This window comes from Tachysurus vachellii, chromosome 2, assembly GCF_030014155.1.
Source record: "Tachysurus vachellii isolate PV-2020 chromosome 2, HZAU_Pvac_v1, whole genome shotgun sequence".
NCBI classification, from domain to species: domain Eukaryota; kingdom Metazoa; phylum Chordata; class Actinopteri; order Siluriformes; family Bagridae; genus Tachysurus; species Tachysurus vachellii.
Window position 1 is genome coordinate 17,274,533 of NC_083461.1, and position 19,003 is coordinate 17,293,535.

The 19,003-nt window shown below is 40.1% G+C and overlaps 1 protein-coding gene and 1 pseudogene across 1 annotated transcript; both read left to right on the forward strand.

Moving 5' to 3' along the window:
- Positions 1-7,472: 7,472 nt before the first annotated feature.
- On the forward strand, positions 7,473-9,199 carry LOC132859760 (interferon-induced protein with tetratricopeptide repeats 5-like). The gene is made up of 2 exons (XM_060890679.1): positions 7,473-7,504; positions 7,792-9,199. Exons 1-2 carry the CDS (start codon positions 7,500-7,502, stop codon positions 9,197-9,199), a joined length of 1,413 nt encoding a protein of 470 aa, XP_060746662.1. The 5' UTR covers positions 7,473-7,499.
- A 1,426-nt stretch (positions 9,200-10,625) lies between these two features.
- Positions 10,626-13,213, forward strand: LOC132857872 (interferon-induced protein with tetratricopeptide repeats 5-like; annotated as a pseudogene).
- The last annotated feature ends 5,790 nt before the right edge of the window (positions 13,214-19,003 follow it).

The following is a 19,003-nucleotide window of genomic DNA, read 5'->3' on the forward strand; positions in this document are numbered from 1 at the left end:
TCTCATAGTTCTTTCCTCAGAGTCTGTTAGATTGAAACCTTCCACAAAACACTCACTCCTGATGCTACTTGTCTCATTCTCTGACTCTCTTACAAAGGGTAGTAGGCTTCCCTCCTCGTCAGGTACTCAACAGGAAGAAAACTAATATCCTAATATAAGACTAATATCGTCTTTGAGCTTGTAAGTGTGCGTCTGCAAGTTCCTGTCTGCTACAGTGTACACTACAGGATCCCACTTATCCGCTAATTTCCTCTTCCCCCTTTCTCCTTTATTCGCCACCAGCACACGGTCTCCGATATTCAGGTACGTACCTCTGACCTTCTTGTTGTAACCTTTTGCCTGTTTCCTCTGCTCTCCTTCGGAATGTTGTTGTGCGATCTCAGCTGCCTCATGGAGGTATGACATCAATGATTTCAGGTAAGTACTGTGATCAACAACTACAGGATCATGCAGCACCTGTCTGAACATAACATCTACCGGCAGTCTTGGCACATGCCCAAACATAAGCTGGAAGGGAGCATAACCTGTTGTCTCATGGACCGTAGCATTGTAGGCAAAGGTCAATGTTTGTATTTGCTCCGCCCATTTGTGCTTCTCTTTCAGGGGCAGAGTTCGGAGCATACTTCCTAAAGTCCGATTGAATCTCTCTACTCCTCCATTCCCCATGGGGTGGTACGCAGTGGTATGAGACTTGGCTACCCCTGATAGCTTTAACAACTCCTTTATAAGAGTGCTCTCAAAGTTAGCTCCCTGGTCTGTGTGGATGCGACTCGGAAATCCATATACACAGAACACACGGTCCCACAGCTTCCTAGCGACCTGTTTTGCTGATTGATTTGCACAAGGGAATGCATGAGCCAATTTCGTGAAATGGTCCGTCATAACAAGCACATCTACAGAGCGCTTCTTCCCATCCTCCGCAGTCCAAAAGTCCAGACATACTAATTCCATAGGCATAGAGGTCTTAATACTTTCAAGCGGGGCCTGTGCAGATGGTTCGGGGGCCTTGGCCAAGATGCATCTCTGACAGCACTTGATGTAATTGCAAACATCATTCCCCATTCCTGGCCAAAAGAAGCGTTGGCGGGCTAGATGGATGGTTCTTGCTTGCCCTTGATGTCCCGCTAGGTCATGCACGCCCTTCAAAACTTGATCCTTTAGGCTAGTCGGTAAAACGAGCTGATATCGCTTATGTTTACTGTGTGGATCTTGTATAACTCTGTACAATAATTTGTCCCACTGCCTGAGAAGTGATAGGGTCTTGGCATTCATATTGGCCCTTTCTCGCCTTGCAGGTTGACGCTTCGCATTCTTAAAGAACATGACTCTGGAAATGACTGAATCAGCCTCTTGCATTGCATGGATTTTATCCACAGCAATGGTAGGAAGGGTGTCGGATCCAGCTGGTACAAAATCTTGGTAAGACTGAATTAGCTGTACTGCTCGGGCTCGAGATGTTTCTTCCCATTGATCATGGGAACTTAAACAGGCCTTGACGGTGGCACTATCAGAGGGCAAGGCGAGACAGGATTGGAGACAAATCTGTAAATTTTGAGCACCTTGGCGAAAGGCATCCCTAACTCCATCTCCATCAACCTCTTCAGCCTCCTCTAGCAAATCACGATAACTCTCCTTCATTAACCTGCTGCTCACAGTCCTGACAAAAGGGTCCCTACTCAAAGCATCTGCCACTACATTTTTTGTCCCTGCTATGTGTTTCAGCTCAAAGGTGTATGCCGCCAGTTTGGACACCCACCGTTGCTCGCATGCATCAAGCTTTGCCTTGGACATGACGTACGTTATCGGATTGTTGTCAGTCCAGACGGTGAATGTTTGACCTTTCAACCAATGGCTAAATTTCTCGCACACACTCCATTTAAGTGCCAGAAACTCGAGCTTGTGAACTGGGTAGTTTCTCTGCGATTTGCTCAGGGTCTTACTTGCAAACGCGATTGGGCGAGCTCGTTCTTCGCCTGCAGGCACTTGGCTTAATACAGCTCCCAAACCATCCAGTGAAGCATCAACTGCCAGTATTAAGGGTCGAGAAATGTCGGGTGGGCTAATAACACACTTTGTAATAGGCTCTCCTTTAAGCTACGTAATGCATAATCACATTCCACAGTCCAATCTGTGGGCTTACGTTTCCTGTACGTTCCTGCTTTAACATCACCCTTGTTTCCCCTCTTCCTCCTTTGCCCAGCTGTGAGAGCAAAAAGTGGCTTTGCCAAGGAAGAACATCCAGGAATGAAATGTTGGTAATAGAAGATCATACCAAGGACTGATTTAATCCTCCGCACTGATGGGGTGCTATGAAACCTTGCCAATTTGGATCATTTATATCTGGAACAGCTAAAGGCAAAGTATCAGCTGCCGGATTGGAGCCATAACTGGTTGCACGTGTGGAGCATAAGACAGAAGATGCTCCTTTAGTTCTACTCCCCTTAACAATTGGAGTAAGTGGAACTTCACCGAAAAACCTACCCCTTCCAAAACCCGAGCCAGTCATGGTGTCATTTACATCAATTTCGTCTGCTTTTAAACTAAATGCCATGCTCAGAATCAAACAAACAAAAAAAATATATAACTTGATAGATTTTTAGATACAATTATCACGTTAGAAATATCTATAACTCTGAGACAAAGAATAACTAATGTGAGAGAATGCTTCAGTCAATATTATCCAAAATCAAGAAGCTCAAATGTCCATTTATATTATCACAGTTCTCCACTAAGAAACAAGTGAACCTTAATTCAGCATCCTTCGGTGACCCAGCTGACGTAGATCCTGAAGCAAATCTTCATCCGGGTCACGGCACCAACGTAGCCCGTCTCAGGCTAACCGCTGCTACCCTTATCCGCGTTGTGTTCAAAGAAGGCTCAGGACGCTTTCGCTCAGTTCACCAGAGAAGGTTTATTAACACCTTGGCCACTCATTAACACTCCTGTGGATTAATGTCAATAAAGAAAATTAATCACTCGTGGGCACCTTGTGACAATGTATCCCTCTCTCCAGCACATGCAATACAGACTCATTATATGTAACAGTTGAACAAAACACATTAACATTAAAACACTAAAACATTCATACAAAACCAATAGAAAATAGATTAAGGAAGAAATACCTGTGGATTAATGTCGATAAAGAAAATTAATCACTCATGGGCACCTTGTGACAATGTATCCCTGTATAACACAACACATGTTAGCTGGCTAACAACCACGTTAACACTGTATATAAACGGCCCACACGATAAATTCTCACACTCGACATCCACTTGTACATAAAACATAAAACAATGTCTCAATCTCACAACTGTTTACAAAGTGAAATTAAGTCCATTTCTACACTTAATAAACTTAATTATCGAGCTCACACAAACGCCTACCTCTCTCTGGCACCTGCAATACAGACTGAAGAGGTGCGCATGCTCAATGGAAAGTGCCGTCCGCGTAACACCGACATTTACATTTACATTTACAGCATTTGGCAGACGCCCTTATCCAGAGCGACATACATAAGTGCTTAAATCTCTAACATTGAATACATTAATGCTGGCTCACTAAGTTACATACTTAAGATACCATGAGTTTAAAACATTTGTTCAAAGTTACAATGAAAGTGTCAAAGGTGTGTGTTTTTTTTTTTTGTTTTTTTTTTTAAATGCAAAAGATAATGAAAGAAGTGCTAGTTGAAGTGTTTCCTGAATAAGTAGGTCTTCAACCGCCGCTTGAAAATAGCCAGTGACTCAGCTGTCCGGACCTCTAGGGGAAGTTCGTTCCACCACCTTGGTGCCAGTACAGAGAAGAGTCTTGTACTATACTTGCCTCTTACCCTGAGAGATGGTGGAACCAGTCGAGCAGTGCTGCTAGATCGGAGGGTGCGGGGTGCAGTGCGAGGAGTGATGAGGGCTTTGAGGTAAGAGGGAGCTGGTCCATTTTTGGCTTTGTAGGCCAGCATCAGTGTTTTGAATCTGATGCGTGCAGCTACCTGAAGCCAGTGGAGGGATCGCAGCAGCGGGGTGGTATGTGAGAACTTTGGCAGGTTGAAAACAAGCCGGGCAGCTGCATTTTGGATCATTTGCAGAGGACGGATTGCGTTCATAGGTAGACCTGCCAGCAGTGCATTGCAGTAATCCAGTCTAGAAATGACAAGAGACTGAACAAGTACCTGAGCAGCCTGTGTGGACAGAAATGGTCGAATCCTTCTAATGTTGTAGAGAAGAAACCGAAATGAAACCGACGAAGAAACCGACACCGAGAGTGTCAAAACAAAAGTCTCCCAACAGCAAACACCAAAATGAATACTTAATACCCAAAAAAAGAAAATGAAAACAATACGGTAATATAATAAGGATTTTTGTGAAAAAAAAGAAAATAATGTGTTACATTTATAACTCGTTACAGCTGCAACCAACGGTGACTCTGTAAACTTGGAGGAGTACGCGTCATCAGTGACCAGTAACATCGGCAAGTGCATTGATGACGTGACCATCTCCAAGACCATCACTACACGCTCCAACCAGAAGCTGTGGATGACTGCTAACATGCGTGCTCTGCTGAGGACTAGAGACCTAGCCTTCAGAACATGGGACAGGGCAGCCCTAAGAACAGCAAGGGCCAAACTGTCCCGAGCCATCAGAGAGGCAAAGCGCGCACACGCCCAGACAATCCATAGCCACTTCCAGGACAGCGGAGACACCCGGCGCATGTGGCAGGGCATACAGGCGATTACAAACTACAAGACAGCTTCATCTGCTTGTGATAGCGACGCCTCCCTCCCAGACGCGTTGAATGATTTCTACGCTCGTTTCGAGGTACAGAACAACGTAACGCCAAGGAAGACCATCCCTCCCCCCGACGACCAGGTACTCTGTCTATCCACGGCCAATGTGAGGAGATCTCTATGCAGAGTTAACCCACGGAAGGCTGCTGGACCAGACAACATTCCCGGCAGGGTGCTCAGAGAATGTGCAGAACAGCTAGCGGATGTCTTTACGGACATCTTCAACATTTCCCTGAGCAGCGCCGTTGTTCCTACGTGCCTCAAAACTACCACCATCGTTCCTGTCCCAAAAGAAATCTACAGTGTCCTGCCTCAATGACTATCGTCCCGTTGCACTCACACCCATAGTTATGAAGTGCTTCGAGAAGCTCGTCATGAGGCACATCAAGACCCAGCTACCACCCTCACTGGACCCCCTACAGTTCGCGTATCGTCCAAACCACTCCACAGACGATGCCATTGCGACAGCCCTCCACTTAGCCCTCACCCACCTGGACAATAAAGACACTTATGTACGAATGCTGTTCATAGACTTTAGTTCAGCATTCAATACAATCATCCCTCAGCACCTGATTGGGAAGCTGAGCCTGCTGGGTCTAAACACCTCCCTCTGCAACTGGATCCTGGACTTCCTGACTGGGAGACCTCAGTCAGTCCGGATCGGGAACAGCATCTCCAGCACCACCACACTGAACACTGGAGCTCCTCAAGGCTGCGTGCTCAGTCCACTGCTGTTCACTCTGCTGACTCACGACTGTGCAGCAACACACAGATCGAATCATATTATCAAGTTCGCCGATGACACGACCGTGGTGGGTCTCATCAACAAGAACGACGAGTCAGCATACAGGGAGGAGGTGCAACAACTAACTGCCTGGTGTAGAACCAACAACCTTTCTCTGAATGTGGTTGGAAAAACTAAAGAGATGGTTGTGGACTTCAGGAGAGCACAGAGTGACCACTCTCCGCTGAACATCGACGGATCATCTGTAGAGATCGTCAAGAGCACCAAATTTCTTGGTGTTCATCTAGCGGAGAACCTCACCTGGTCACTCAACACCAGCGCCATCACCAAGAAAGCCCAGCAGCGTCTCTACTTCCTACGAAGGCTGAGAAAGGCACATCTCCCTCCCCCAATCCTGACCATGTTCTACAGAGGGACCATTGAGAGCATCCTGAGCAGCTGCATCACTGTCTGGTTCGGGAACTGTACGATCTCGGATCGCAAATCCCTGCGGCGGATAGTGAGGACAGCGGAGAAGATCATTGGGGTTTCTCTTCCCTCTATCATAGACACTTACACCACATGCTGCATCCGCAAAGCCAACAGCATTGTGGATGACCCCACACACCCCTCACACACACTCTTCACCCTCCTGCCATCTGGAAAGAGGGCCCTCACGACCAGACTGTGTAACAGTTTCTTCCCACAAGCCATCAGACTTCTCAATAACTGAACTGTACTGTACTGAGCACAACATACACACACTGTATGGACTGCATAGACCCTCACAAAACACACACACACTGACACATCATACTGTTTACATGCTGCTTACAATCCAGCAAACTGTTTACATGCTGTTTTGCACACTTTTTCTGATGTTTTTGCACAAACTGTCCCAACATTTCAGCCGTTTTTGCACATATTGTACAATATCTCAGCCATTTCGAACATACTATACAATATTTCAGTCATTTGCTGTTTTTTGCACAATTCTATATATTATCCCAAGGACCTGCTGCTAAGAAACTGTGTTCATTCCTATGTTACTGCACGAAATATTGTTTGAACATTCAGTATTCACATACAGTATATATACTGGTCGGTCGGCGCTGTTTCTGTTACTGTTTACTGTTTATTGTCTTTTGTGTATTGCATTTTTTGTACTTTTTGTATTGTCTTGTAACTTTGTGTCTGCACTGTCTTTTGTCCTGCACTGTCTTTTGTCCTGCACTGTCTTTTGTCCTGCACTGTCTTTTGTCCTGCACTGTCTTGTCTGTCTTGTTTGTCTTGTCCTGCACTGTTTGCACCAGGTTGCACAGTTGCACTTTATGTGGCTAAGACTACTTACAAGCCTTTAGCCCTGTCTTTGTTTAATGTAGCACCATGATCCTGGAGAAACGTTGTCTCATTTCACTATGTACTGCAACAGCTATATATGGTTGAAATGACAATAAAAGCTTCTTGACTTAACTTGACTTGACTTGATTGTTATCGAGCACCACCTGGATGGCACCATCAGGCAATGTGCATACAAAAAACAGGCAAAAGGGCAAATACAGATATAAAAAAGGTAGAGAACAAAATCAAAACCATTAAAGCTTGTTACAAGCAGGTGTGAATACACTGAGCAATACTTTGCAACTGGGAGTGGGAATAAATGTCTCTTTTAAAGGTTTCATGAGTGTGTGTGTGATTGTGAACTGGTACACATGATTAAAAAGTCCATTGACTGTGAATGTGACAGAGTTGTGCTTTGGGAAATACAGGGTAGCCGTGTTTGTAGGCCGTATTTGTTGGACTTTGCTATAGACATGGGAGTTGACCTGATTTGCTTATGATGTCATTCAAAGATTTGAGTGCATTTGAAAAGGAAGCACTATCAGTTTCCATTTCTGAACCTATGTGCAGCGGATTTAAAACTTTATATCCGTGTCAGCAGATTCATCACAATAGGATTTATCATTGTTATATGCACAGAGATCACTAATAATGAGGTAAGTTTTATCATTCTAAGTGCACACTTAAAAAAGTTACTAAACCTTATCTTCGCTTGTCATGGGGGTGTTAATTTTTTGTATGGCGAGTCTGTATCTATTACATAATATGAATTAATGTAAAAAATATTTTAAGGTACATAGTTTGACCTTGATGACAGCTCTTTTACCATTACCTATTTTTGAGAAGAATGCTTTAAATGTTCTTTAATTATATAAAATATAGATGTTTTTTCTGAGAATGTTCATATATTATTTTACTTTTAATCATGTTCTTACTTTAACAGTTCAACACAAGACACAAATTTAAAAACTAGCCTTCTTCAGCTGGAATGCCATTTCACCTGGGCTCTGAATAAAAATGATATTAATCTCACTGATCTACTGAACAGGCTACAAGAAGACCTTAACCTAGATCTTGAAAGCAAGGCACGAGTTGCACGCGCACACAGCTGTATGGGATTTGTGAAGTTTCTACTAAGTTCCAATACTGAGGCTCTCAGCTACTTTGAGAGATCTGTAGAGCTAACTAAGTCTCATGGAAATGAATGTGACAAGCTGCTTGTTGTTGTCTATGGAGACCTTGCATGGTTATACTATCATATGGGTAAATTGGCAGAGTGTGAAAGCTACCTGAATAAGCTGAGTGAGATTAAAGCAAAATATCCATCTGTCCCCTATGCTGAGGTGCTTGGAGAGAAGGGATGGACCTTCCTTAAGTTTTCTCGCAAATATTATGAAAGGGCTAAAGAGTGCTTCAAGAAGGCCTTAGAGCTGGAGCCAGATGTAGGTGAATGGAATGCTGGCCTTGCAATTACTCTTTATCGGATAGAGGATATTCTCCAAGATACATCTGCTTCAACTGCAATTGATCAACTTAGACGGGCCATAGTCACTAATCCAGATGATGATGTTCTTAAAGTTCTGCTTGGTCTTAAATTGGCTTCTCACAAGAAGTACAGTGAGGCAGAGAGCCTAGTAGAACAAGCTTTAGAGAGATCTCCAGAACACCCACATGTGATGCGATATGTTGGGAAATTTTTTCGGAATCAAGGCTCTGTAGACAGGTCAATTGCCCTTTTAAATAGAGCATTAGAGAAAGTGTCCACCTCAGCCTTTATACACCATCAGCTGGGGCTCTGCTATAAGAAAAGGAATTGCAAATCAATAAACCACCACACAGGTTCTAAAAGTAGGTATGCTCAAGAGCAATGTATCTACCACTTGAAACTGGCAACCGAACTGAAGCCCAACTTCATCATTGCTATGTGTGAACTGGCCCTTCAGTATGGGGAGAACAAGGATATGTCAAGAGCAGAAGAAATGTTTCAGAATACATTTCAAATGGCTAAAGAAAAAGATGATAACTACCAGACTGTTCATCTGTATTATGCAAAATTTCAGCAGTACTGCATGAGATGTGAATCTGCTGCAGTTAAACATTACCTTGAATGTCTGAAGCTTAATCCAAATTATTATGACGGGAAGAAAAGTGCTAAACAACTGGAAAGGATTGCAAAGAGAAGAATTGAAAACAACCCAAAGGATGGAGAAGCCTATGGAATACTTGGAATCATTCATAAAGAAAAAGGAGAAAAGCAACAAGCCATAGAGTGCTTTGAGAAGGCGCTGAGATTTGTACACAATGAGGATTACCTCAGTGATCTTTGTGAACTTAGGCTTTCATTACAGTAATACTACCAAAATGCAGTGTAAAACACAGTCAGTTAAATATTCATGGCATTTACTTGCAACAGCGTAGTATCTGTAACAATATATGAACTGTGTATAAAACACAAGTTTAAGCTTTTCACACCATGAAACATAGAGTAGCCTACAATCATGGCACTATCTACAACTCCCAAACCACAGAGCTGCCACTAAAAATTACACCAAATAACCATCTCAAAACTCTCTCACATTTCCATTCACTTTCATTCTGATTGCACAGACCTGGACTCCAATACTCAATCACAGCCATAATATTTAAGGACATTCAGTCCTATAGTTCATTGTGAAGGTCATGTTCAGTGCCATGTCCTTTTGTTACTGAGACTTATGTTCTTGTGTTTATGGTTACTAGGACGTTTCTAGTTCTTTGTCTTTGTTTTTTCTTTTGCTCAAATAACTTTATTTGCATGTCACCTGACTCTGTTTCTGCTTTACATTTTGAAATTGTTTTCCTTTAATAAAGTAATCTTTACATGAATTATTAAAGTTTGTCCTGCATGCTATTTTTGAAAAACACTTTCTTGTAATGAAAATTAAAGTGTATAGTTCTTTTCTTCTCTTCTTCCCATTTTATTATTGTCCGCTTTTCACATGTAATTTTTAGTGCTTATTATTCTTTTGTGCTGGTTTTTGCATATGTATTCATTTGTATTCTTTCCATTTACTGGACAGAACATATATATGTATAGAATATATTTCAGAAATAAAGATGAACTGAATGTGGTTTATTTCTCAACCAGAAACAAAAGCCTCAACACACACACACACACACACACACACACGCGCACGCACGCACGCACGCACGCATGCACGCAAACACACACATACAAACAAACACACATTTATACATTTATCTCTAATGAGGAAGCGAGAGGCAACAGTGGCAAGGAAAATATCCCTGCATTGACATTAGGAAGAAAACAACAAGAATCATGTGGGATTTACACACAGAGAGAGAGAGAGAGAGAGAGAGAGAGAGAGAGAGAGAGAGAGAGAGAGAGAGAGAGAGAAAATTGTGCACTCTGAGAACTCTTCATTAGGAAAAAGAAACAAATGAAATACAAATTTTAATTGGCTCCCACAACTCAGGGGAGAGTTTTCACTCTATTTTTTTCAACTGCAAATGAAATGTTTGCCGTAGTTTCTTTTTATTTTTTCCTATCTTAATTAGGCCTACGTTTTAAAAATCAGTGATAGACCAATATTTAAGACTCAGTGACTTCAAATTCAATTCATATTAAAAACATTTTTTCATAATGACATACAAACACATCAGACTGCATTTGAAAGATACTTTCAATTTCCATTTCCCAACCCATGGGTGGAGAATTAACATGCCTATATATCCCTGTCACTAAAGTCTCTCTGTCTGTTATCAAGATTGACTACAATGAGGTAAGCTCTGTCACTCTGTAATTAGTTTTTTGTACCTTTTATATGTTTACCTGAAATATTGAATGTAAGGTAACCTTCTGACCTTCAGTGCTAATTAAAAGTTTATTAAAAGCTACAACTGATGGGAACAGGTACACCACTGTGTACACTTTTTTTTGTGAGTGTATAAGTAAAAGGGTGCAAAAAGTTTTACAATCCTTCCAAGTTACTTGTATAGGTCTTGACTTTATAAATGGGGACACAATATTTTATGATTTTTAGTTATTTAGTCTAAAGAAACATACCAAGAAATAGTGTTTAAAATGACCAAATATTGATGTCATCAATCTTTAACATAACTTCTGAGGTTAGACAGAGGCAATGCACAACAGAGAACTGCATATAAACCCAGTGTATATATTTTGTGCTGTTATTCTGTATCTATTACATAATGTATGAATGCAGCATGCATTAAAAATGACTAATGGTACATACTTTGATCATAAGACCCTAAAATAATACCTTTAATTACCCTTTACTTCACTGTAAATTAGTTAAGCAGTGATATAAAAGATTGTTTAGTACAATGAGCTCAGATAAATTGTAAATGATTAATAATTTGATATATAATATAATTTGATAAAGTTATATGATTAATAACTTTAATTCATTGAGAGGTGTAAATAGAAATAAAATGCACCCACACCCATATTAACATTACACATAGTTTAAAATACAGTTTAATTTTCACAGTACAAAACACACCCATGCATCCTCCCCACAAACAAATAGATCAAAACAAAATACTTAGTGAATATTATGAATAGGTCGGGATATTTGTTCATTTACATAGAAGCTTACATACCATGTAAGTTTAGAAAATGTTTAGAAAAATGCACCTTAATTAAAGTTTTTAAGAGAACGTGCAACTGTTTGTCTGTTTTAATCAGTTTAAATCAGTAATATGACCATGTGATTTCTTTCTCAGTTCAACAGAAGACTCAACAGTAAAGACCAGCCTTCTTCAGCTGGAATGTCATTTCACCTGGGCTCTGAATAAAAATGATATAGATCTCACTGATCTACTGAACAGGCTAGAAGAAGACCATAAACTGAATCATGAAAGCAAGGCACGAGTTGCACGCACACACAGCTGTACGGGATTTGTAAAGTTTCTACTAAGCTCCAATACTGAAGCTCTCAGCTACTTTGAGAGATCCGTAGAGCTAAATAAGTCTCATGGAAATGAGTGTGACAAGCTCAAGAGAGAAGGGATGGACCTTCCTTAAATTTTCTCGCAAATATTATGAAAGTGCTAAAGAGTGCTTCAAGAAGGCCTTAGAGCTGGAGCCAGATGAAGGTAAATGGAATGCTGGCCTTGCAATTGCTCTTTATCGGATAGAGGATATTCTCCAAGATAGATCTGCTTCAACTGCACATGATCAACTTAGACGGGCCATAGTCACTAATCCAGATGATGATGTTCTTAAAGTTCTGCTTGGTCTTAAATTGCCTTCTCACAAGTTCCTTGAGGCAGAGAGCCTAATAGAAGAAGCTTTAGAGAGATCTCCAGAACACCCACATGTGATTCGATATGTTGGGAGGTTTTTTTGGATTCAAGGCTCTGTGGACAAGTCCACTGCCCTTCTAAAGAGAGTATTAGAGAAAGTCTCCAACTCATCCTTCATACACCATCAGCTGGGGCTCTGCTATAAGAAAAAAATCCTGAATCTGAAGCAAGCAGGAAGCCACCACACAAAAGGTGCTGAAATTAATTGAGCTCAAACCCAGTGCATCTACCACTTGGAAATGGCAACTGAAATGAATCCCAGCTTCATCATTGCTATGAGTGAACTGGCCCTTCAGTATGGGGGGAACCGGGAACTGTCAAGAGCAGAAGAAATCTTTCAGAATACATTTCAAGTAGCTAAAGAAAAAACTACCAGTTTGTTCAAATGTATTATGCAGATTTTCAGCTATACATGAAATGTGAATCTGCTGCCATCAAACAATACATTGAATGTCTGAAGATAAATCCAAAACGATACGAAGGGAAGAAAAGTGCTGAACAACTGAAAAGGATTGCAAAAAGCAGAATTAAAAACAACCCAATAGATGGAGAAGCCTATGGAATACTTGGAATCATTCACAAGGAAAAAGGAAAAAAGCAACAAGCCATAGAGTGCTTTGAGAAGGCGCTGAGATTTGTAGATAATGAGGATTACCTCAGTGATCTTTGTGAACTTAGGCTTTCATTACAGTAACATTACCAACATACTATGTGAAACACAGTCAGTTATTTACACATGCATGACATTTAATAGCGACAATATAGTATCTGTAATAATATAAGAACTGTGGATAAAGCACTAAATTTAAGCTTCCCACACTAAGAAACACAGTGCATCAAACACACCAAACACAAAAACAACAAATAACCATTTAATATCACTGATAACCATCTCAACTCAACTCTAAAAAGTGCTATACAAATAAACTTGAATTGAATTGAATTCAGATTTGCATTCATCAGGACACTCAGTCCACCAGTTCATTTTGAAGGTGTTGTAAGAATAGGTCAGAATGGAGTTGTAGGATTCATGAACCCCCTCGACCCAAAGCTAAACCTAAACCTAAATACACTTTAGGTGACATTCCTGTCCAAAAGCAAAGTGAACAAAAACAAATAAGAAAGGTAAAAAGGAAGAGGCATAGAGAAGGTAAACGGAAAAGGAAAGAGGAAAAAAAAAGCAACCGATGTTTGCTAATAAACTTATGAAAGTAGAAAACCTGGTTACAGAAATGAAACGATTGAATATGAATTAAATACAATTAAGATTCCAATTGCCATAAATGCTACTGCAAGATTGCAGAGGATCAGACGCTGTACCTAGACAGCTGGAAGAAGATACCAACTGACTAAGAAGATTTATGCGATAATTAGTTTTATTTTTCAGAAGTTCAAGAGAGCTCTGATCGCTTTTATTTACATTTTTGTGTATCGTTTTTCTATAATTGAAATATATATTTAAATGTTGAATGTGGCTAGAAGAAAATAGAACATGCTGTTCCATATAATCACAGGATGTTGTAAGCCTGGCTGATGTAAATCTCTGATGTGCATGATATGATATGTGCAAGGGTGTGCATTCTACTATAGGCAAGCTAATGCTTAGTTACTGTACTACATTTGTATTGCTTAAGTATTGTGCATCAGATGCACAAATGCAGGCTAACACTTGGATAGTGTATCTTGGTTTGTTACTATCTTTGCATTTTAATTACTTTTACTTACGCTAAAATTGTTTGATTATTTAAATGCGGTTTTATTTGTCATTTTATTTTATTTTCTTTACATATATTATATACACTTATTTGTATTACATTGCTTTAAATAAAAACATGGCCTCCCATTGTGAGGACCCTGAAAATACAAGAAGGTCTAAGTCTGACTAATTCATCTAAAAGGTCAAACAATAGACTAGGTAGAAGAACTTGAAGAGGATCCTTTTGAAGACGCTGAGGCTTCGAAGGACAACCCACTCCAAGGTAAGACCAGTCTTGATCTATGCTGTCTGCCGTGATAGCAGCTTACTCATGCAAAGCTTTATCCAGACAGGCCAGGAACATTTGTCACTTTGGGACACGCAGGTCAGTACAATTACTTAAAAGGTCATGTTCAGTGTCATGTCACTGATGATACTGAGCCTTATGTTCTTGTGTTTATGGTTACTAGTACATCTTGTACTAGTAGGTCTTCTGCCTTACATGAATAAAGAATCTTAACATCGATTATAAACATGAATTAATTATCATTTTATTTTTAAAAAGCACTTTCTTGTAATGGAAATTAAGGCATAATATATTTCCTACTCAATTAATACATAAAGTTTTTTTTTTCTTAATCACAAATGAAAGCCTCATTTGACAGCAATAGGATTCAAAAGCATGCACAAAGAGTCTACAAAAATAAAAGCCCAACACCATAAAGAACATACTTTAAATTCACATTTCTTCCAGACAAGTGGTGTTAGGTGGTTACAACAGCCTGCATTTGACCTGAGATAATATAATAGAATTGTAAATGACTGTAGTTTATAATACACAGCTGTAGGGTCTTTGTTTTAAACTTTATCCAAATCATGAAGCACAATCAAGAAAGATGAAAACATCCAAGGATCAGGTGATTTGCACAACTGAAATTCACATATCAAAAGGTCAGAGTTAAGAAGTCAAGACCAGAGATACAACAAGATATTAAAGATAAACAGGTATGAATTCACTGAGCAAAGTTTTGCAATTGAGAATGGGAATAAAATTCTTTTTGAAAGGCTGTGTGTGCATGTAATTTTGAATAATTCAATTTTCAATTCAATTTAATTGTAAGGTGCTTTTAACGATTCACAATGTCTCAAAGTAGCTCAAACAGAAGTTTAAAACTAAGTTATTATATATCTCTAACATCTATCCCTAATGAGCAAACCGGTGGCAACTGTAGAATGGAAAACTCCCTCAGATTATATGGGGAAGAAACATTGAGAGGTAATTTCTCAACAGTTTAAAATGGTGGAACCAAGAGATCCGGAGGAACTAATGCATCAGCGCAAACTGCCAAAGTCTTCAAATGATTGCTCATACAGCTAACTGATGCAACAATGGTTCAAAGGCAAGACAGTCTTCATGGGGCCCCACCCACAACAATCCCATCAGACACTGGCTGACTACGCAGATCAATCCCCAGCAGGGTGGCCACTGGATGACGAGACTCCAACCAGGGGTAGAACATCAGGATTGACAAAGTATGTCCATAAGAAGAGACGATCAGACTAGGAACTCATAACACTGGGAGTTTGGGAGTGGCATGGCAGACAGGGCCTCCGGCAAGAAGGTGACACAGACATGAGGGCTCCCTGAGACATAAAGCATTACACCACTCAGCAAGCCTGCAAACCTGAGTGACTTGCAGGAGTGGTAAGGTGACAGCATCCAGACTCAGTTCACCAAACACTGTATGCCCATGAACCCTCCAGATCTGCTCCTTTACCTAAGAAAAGCTATTCATTAAATTATAGACTAGAATCCCAAACACTAAATGGAAGGCTGTTCCATAACTGTGGGGCTCTGTGAGAAAAAGTTCTGCCCCCTGGCTGTAGTATTTTGTACTTGAGTTACTACCAAATAGCCTGCACCTTTTGATTGAAGTAGGTGTGACAGATTGAATCAGAAAGCTTTTTAGGATGGCGATCCGATCATGGATGATAATTCTGGGAGACAATTGGTAAATCTCTCTGCAGTAGCAGATGTAAATGTATGCTTAACATGGTGACGTGGCAAATTACAAATATCGTGTCCAAAGAGCATGAAATGAGATAATGGTCTGAGATAGCTTCTGATTGAGGCACTGTGACTATATTTTTTATATTTAGATGGAAACAATTGCTCCACTAACTTATCAAAATAACTTCTTTTTGCATACAGTTTAACTGAGATGCTTCATCTGGAAGTCCAAATATAGCAATCAATGGGCAGGGTTGCAAATGTACTCCCAGAATAGTGGACATCGTACTGAAATAACCTGACCAATAATTATATAGGAGTGGACAGAAAAAAAACATGTGACTCAGGTGACATTGTGAGTTAGAGCATCTGTCACATTTGTCCTCGACATCTTAACTGGATAAGTGCGAGACGAGCACATGAGACATTACCAAAGCCATTCCCATTACCCATCCCCAAGCTGAAGTCCCAGTTCTCCTTCTGCTTATTTTACTCAAAACATGGCAAAATTTCATAAGGGTCATCATTCATAAATTAAGTATAATAAAACAAAACATAAGCAGGTAAACGAAGTTTTATTCACATGAAATTATGGCATGTTTTTGAGTGTGTGTGTGTGTGTGTGTGTGTGTGTGTGTGTGTGTGTGTGTGTTTGTGTGTGTGTGTAGCCTGTTGGTTGATCAGATGACATCAGGTGGGCAAAATACATATTACAAGTGTAAAATAGATATTACACACAGAATGGTGCTAATTGTAGAATTTTTGATTTATAAGCATTCAAGTCAATTTGGCCTGTAAAAAAACAGGTTTTATTATTTGCTGACATTAAAAATGGTCAAAATGGTTTCAAATGGTTTCATCTCCTGCCCTTGAAATATACCAGCCTGTAATCGTGCATCAACTTTTGTGCCTCTATAGTGAAAATAATTCAAAATTTCTGTTGTGTTTTTTTTTACTTGTTTACTTGTTTTTTTACCAAGTTAGACTAAAATGGTAAAAAAAAAAAAAAAAAAAAAAAAAAAACCTATCATATATAGTTCATTTTTTATAAGCAGTCAAAACAGACAAGGTCAAGTTGACTCAGCGCTCCTAATTTGTATAGGAGGACAACACAAGGGTTAAATGAGGTGTTACTAAGTAATCTGTTGGCGAATTCAACATCATCAAAGTTAGGTTCATAGACATTTACCAGCAGCACCTTTGTTTGCATTAACATGCCTACAACCATAAGGTATCTGCCATTTTTATCAGCAATAACATCAGTAGGTAGAAACTGAATATTGATCAGTTTCTTTCAGTTTCTATTGATCACAATAGCAACTCCTCTTGATTTAGAGTTAAAGTTAGAAGGAAAGACATGCCCTATCCAAGAAGCCTGCAGCCTATAATGATCTTCAGATTTGAGATGAGTTTCTTGCAAAAACACTATGTGGGATTTAACCCGTTTCAAATGGCTAAAAACTTTACCACGTTTAGATGGGCTACTCATGCCACGTATATTCCAGCTAATGAAACGAACAGATGGGCCTACACCAGGATTACTGGAATTCAACTTAACAGTGCTCATTTAAGTGCACATGAATAGTACCAAATGGCCAGGACACCCCCCCACACACACACACAAACACACACCCATCATATACACACCCCAAAAAAAGAGAAGAAATAGAAGAAGAAAAAAAAGAAAAGAAAGAAAGAAAAAAAAGTCTCCAAAAGGGAGACAACTATACAAGAACAAGAGAAAAAAACATTGATGCCACGTGATTGTGACATCAACTCGGAGAATAGCCTGAGACTAAGCTGTAGTAGAGAGATAGATAACTCCCACGGAGTCTTAATACTGAACAGTAGTCAATTCTTTTAATGTAAACCCCATTATATAAACAGGAAGTAAACACACCATGATATTACCGTATTATTGCAGAATAAAACGCTAGCCAATGTTCATCGTTCTTCGTGGCCTCTTCTGCAGAGACAGTCTTTTTCCACACCTTTATATGTAATCCAGTTTAAAAGCTTCCTTCAGCAATGTAGAGACAACCGTAGTGTTAATGATGGTATCCTCAGGAATCCCGACTATTCTAATGTTATTCCGTCGCGACCGAGATTTGAGGTCCTCACACTTATTTTGCAGCGAAACAAACTCCGCGGTTAAATGTGCAAGTTTGTTTTTAAGCTCAGCTACATCATCAGTACAGATGGAGAGAGAATCCCCCATTTCTCCCACTGTACCTCTGAGTGCAGCCAACTCTGTGTCTGAAGTGGCCTTATCGTTCACCTTATCGTGTTTTTACTGACTGTAGGTCAGCTCTAATTGTGGACAGATCATCACCCAGTGCCACACAAAGTTAGGTCTTAAAAATCTCAGCAATGTCTTGCTTTAATAAGATTAGCAGTTCTCGCTTCAGGGACTCCGCATCAATTACCTGGGCGACTTCCTTGGGAGAGGTGGAGCTGCGGGGTGAAGATGGAGCCCCAGGGTCCGGGGTCGCTACCTGTGTAGCAGGCCTCAGTTGTTGGGTCACTGTGGCACGGGTTTTAGCTGTTTTACCAGCCATGATAATATGCCCAAGTGGTGAAAAATGGCTTTAACAAAATATTCTAGAGGTAAATATATCAAAAAGGTAATCCAAATTGCGAAATAAAATAACAATTACCATAAACTCTGCAGGAGTCTCAAATCACACGTCTTACTCCATTGGCTGCTCAACAGCGCCCACACAATCTTAGCTTTAAATCAAAGGTGCTAGCTGTGCATTCACTATTATCTAATTTAATCCTAATAAGGTTACTAAAACAAATTTTCTGAGATTTTATAGAGTTTTGTGGAAGTTTCTCGGGAAACAGACACAGTCTCTATATTGTGAACCCGGGGTGACAACTCAATGCAGCTAGCAGATGGCTGGATTAGCCTGCTTGTCTGTTACCTGGTGCTGGCTGAGGATTGTCACTGATTAATTAGGGGGTGATTCTCTGAATTGGGTGCCCTTCAAGTCCCCCAAACTTACTTCAAAGATTTTCAATTGAAGGAAATCACAAAATGCATTTTAACGCTGTCAATTAATAGAACCAGGTGCCTTTGCATTATAATGCAACACAATTGCTTTTTTTTATTTT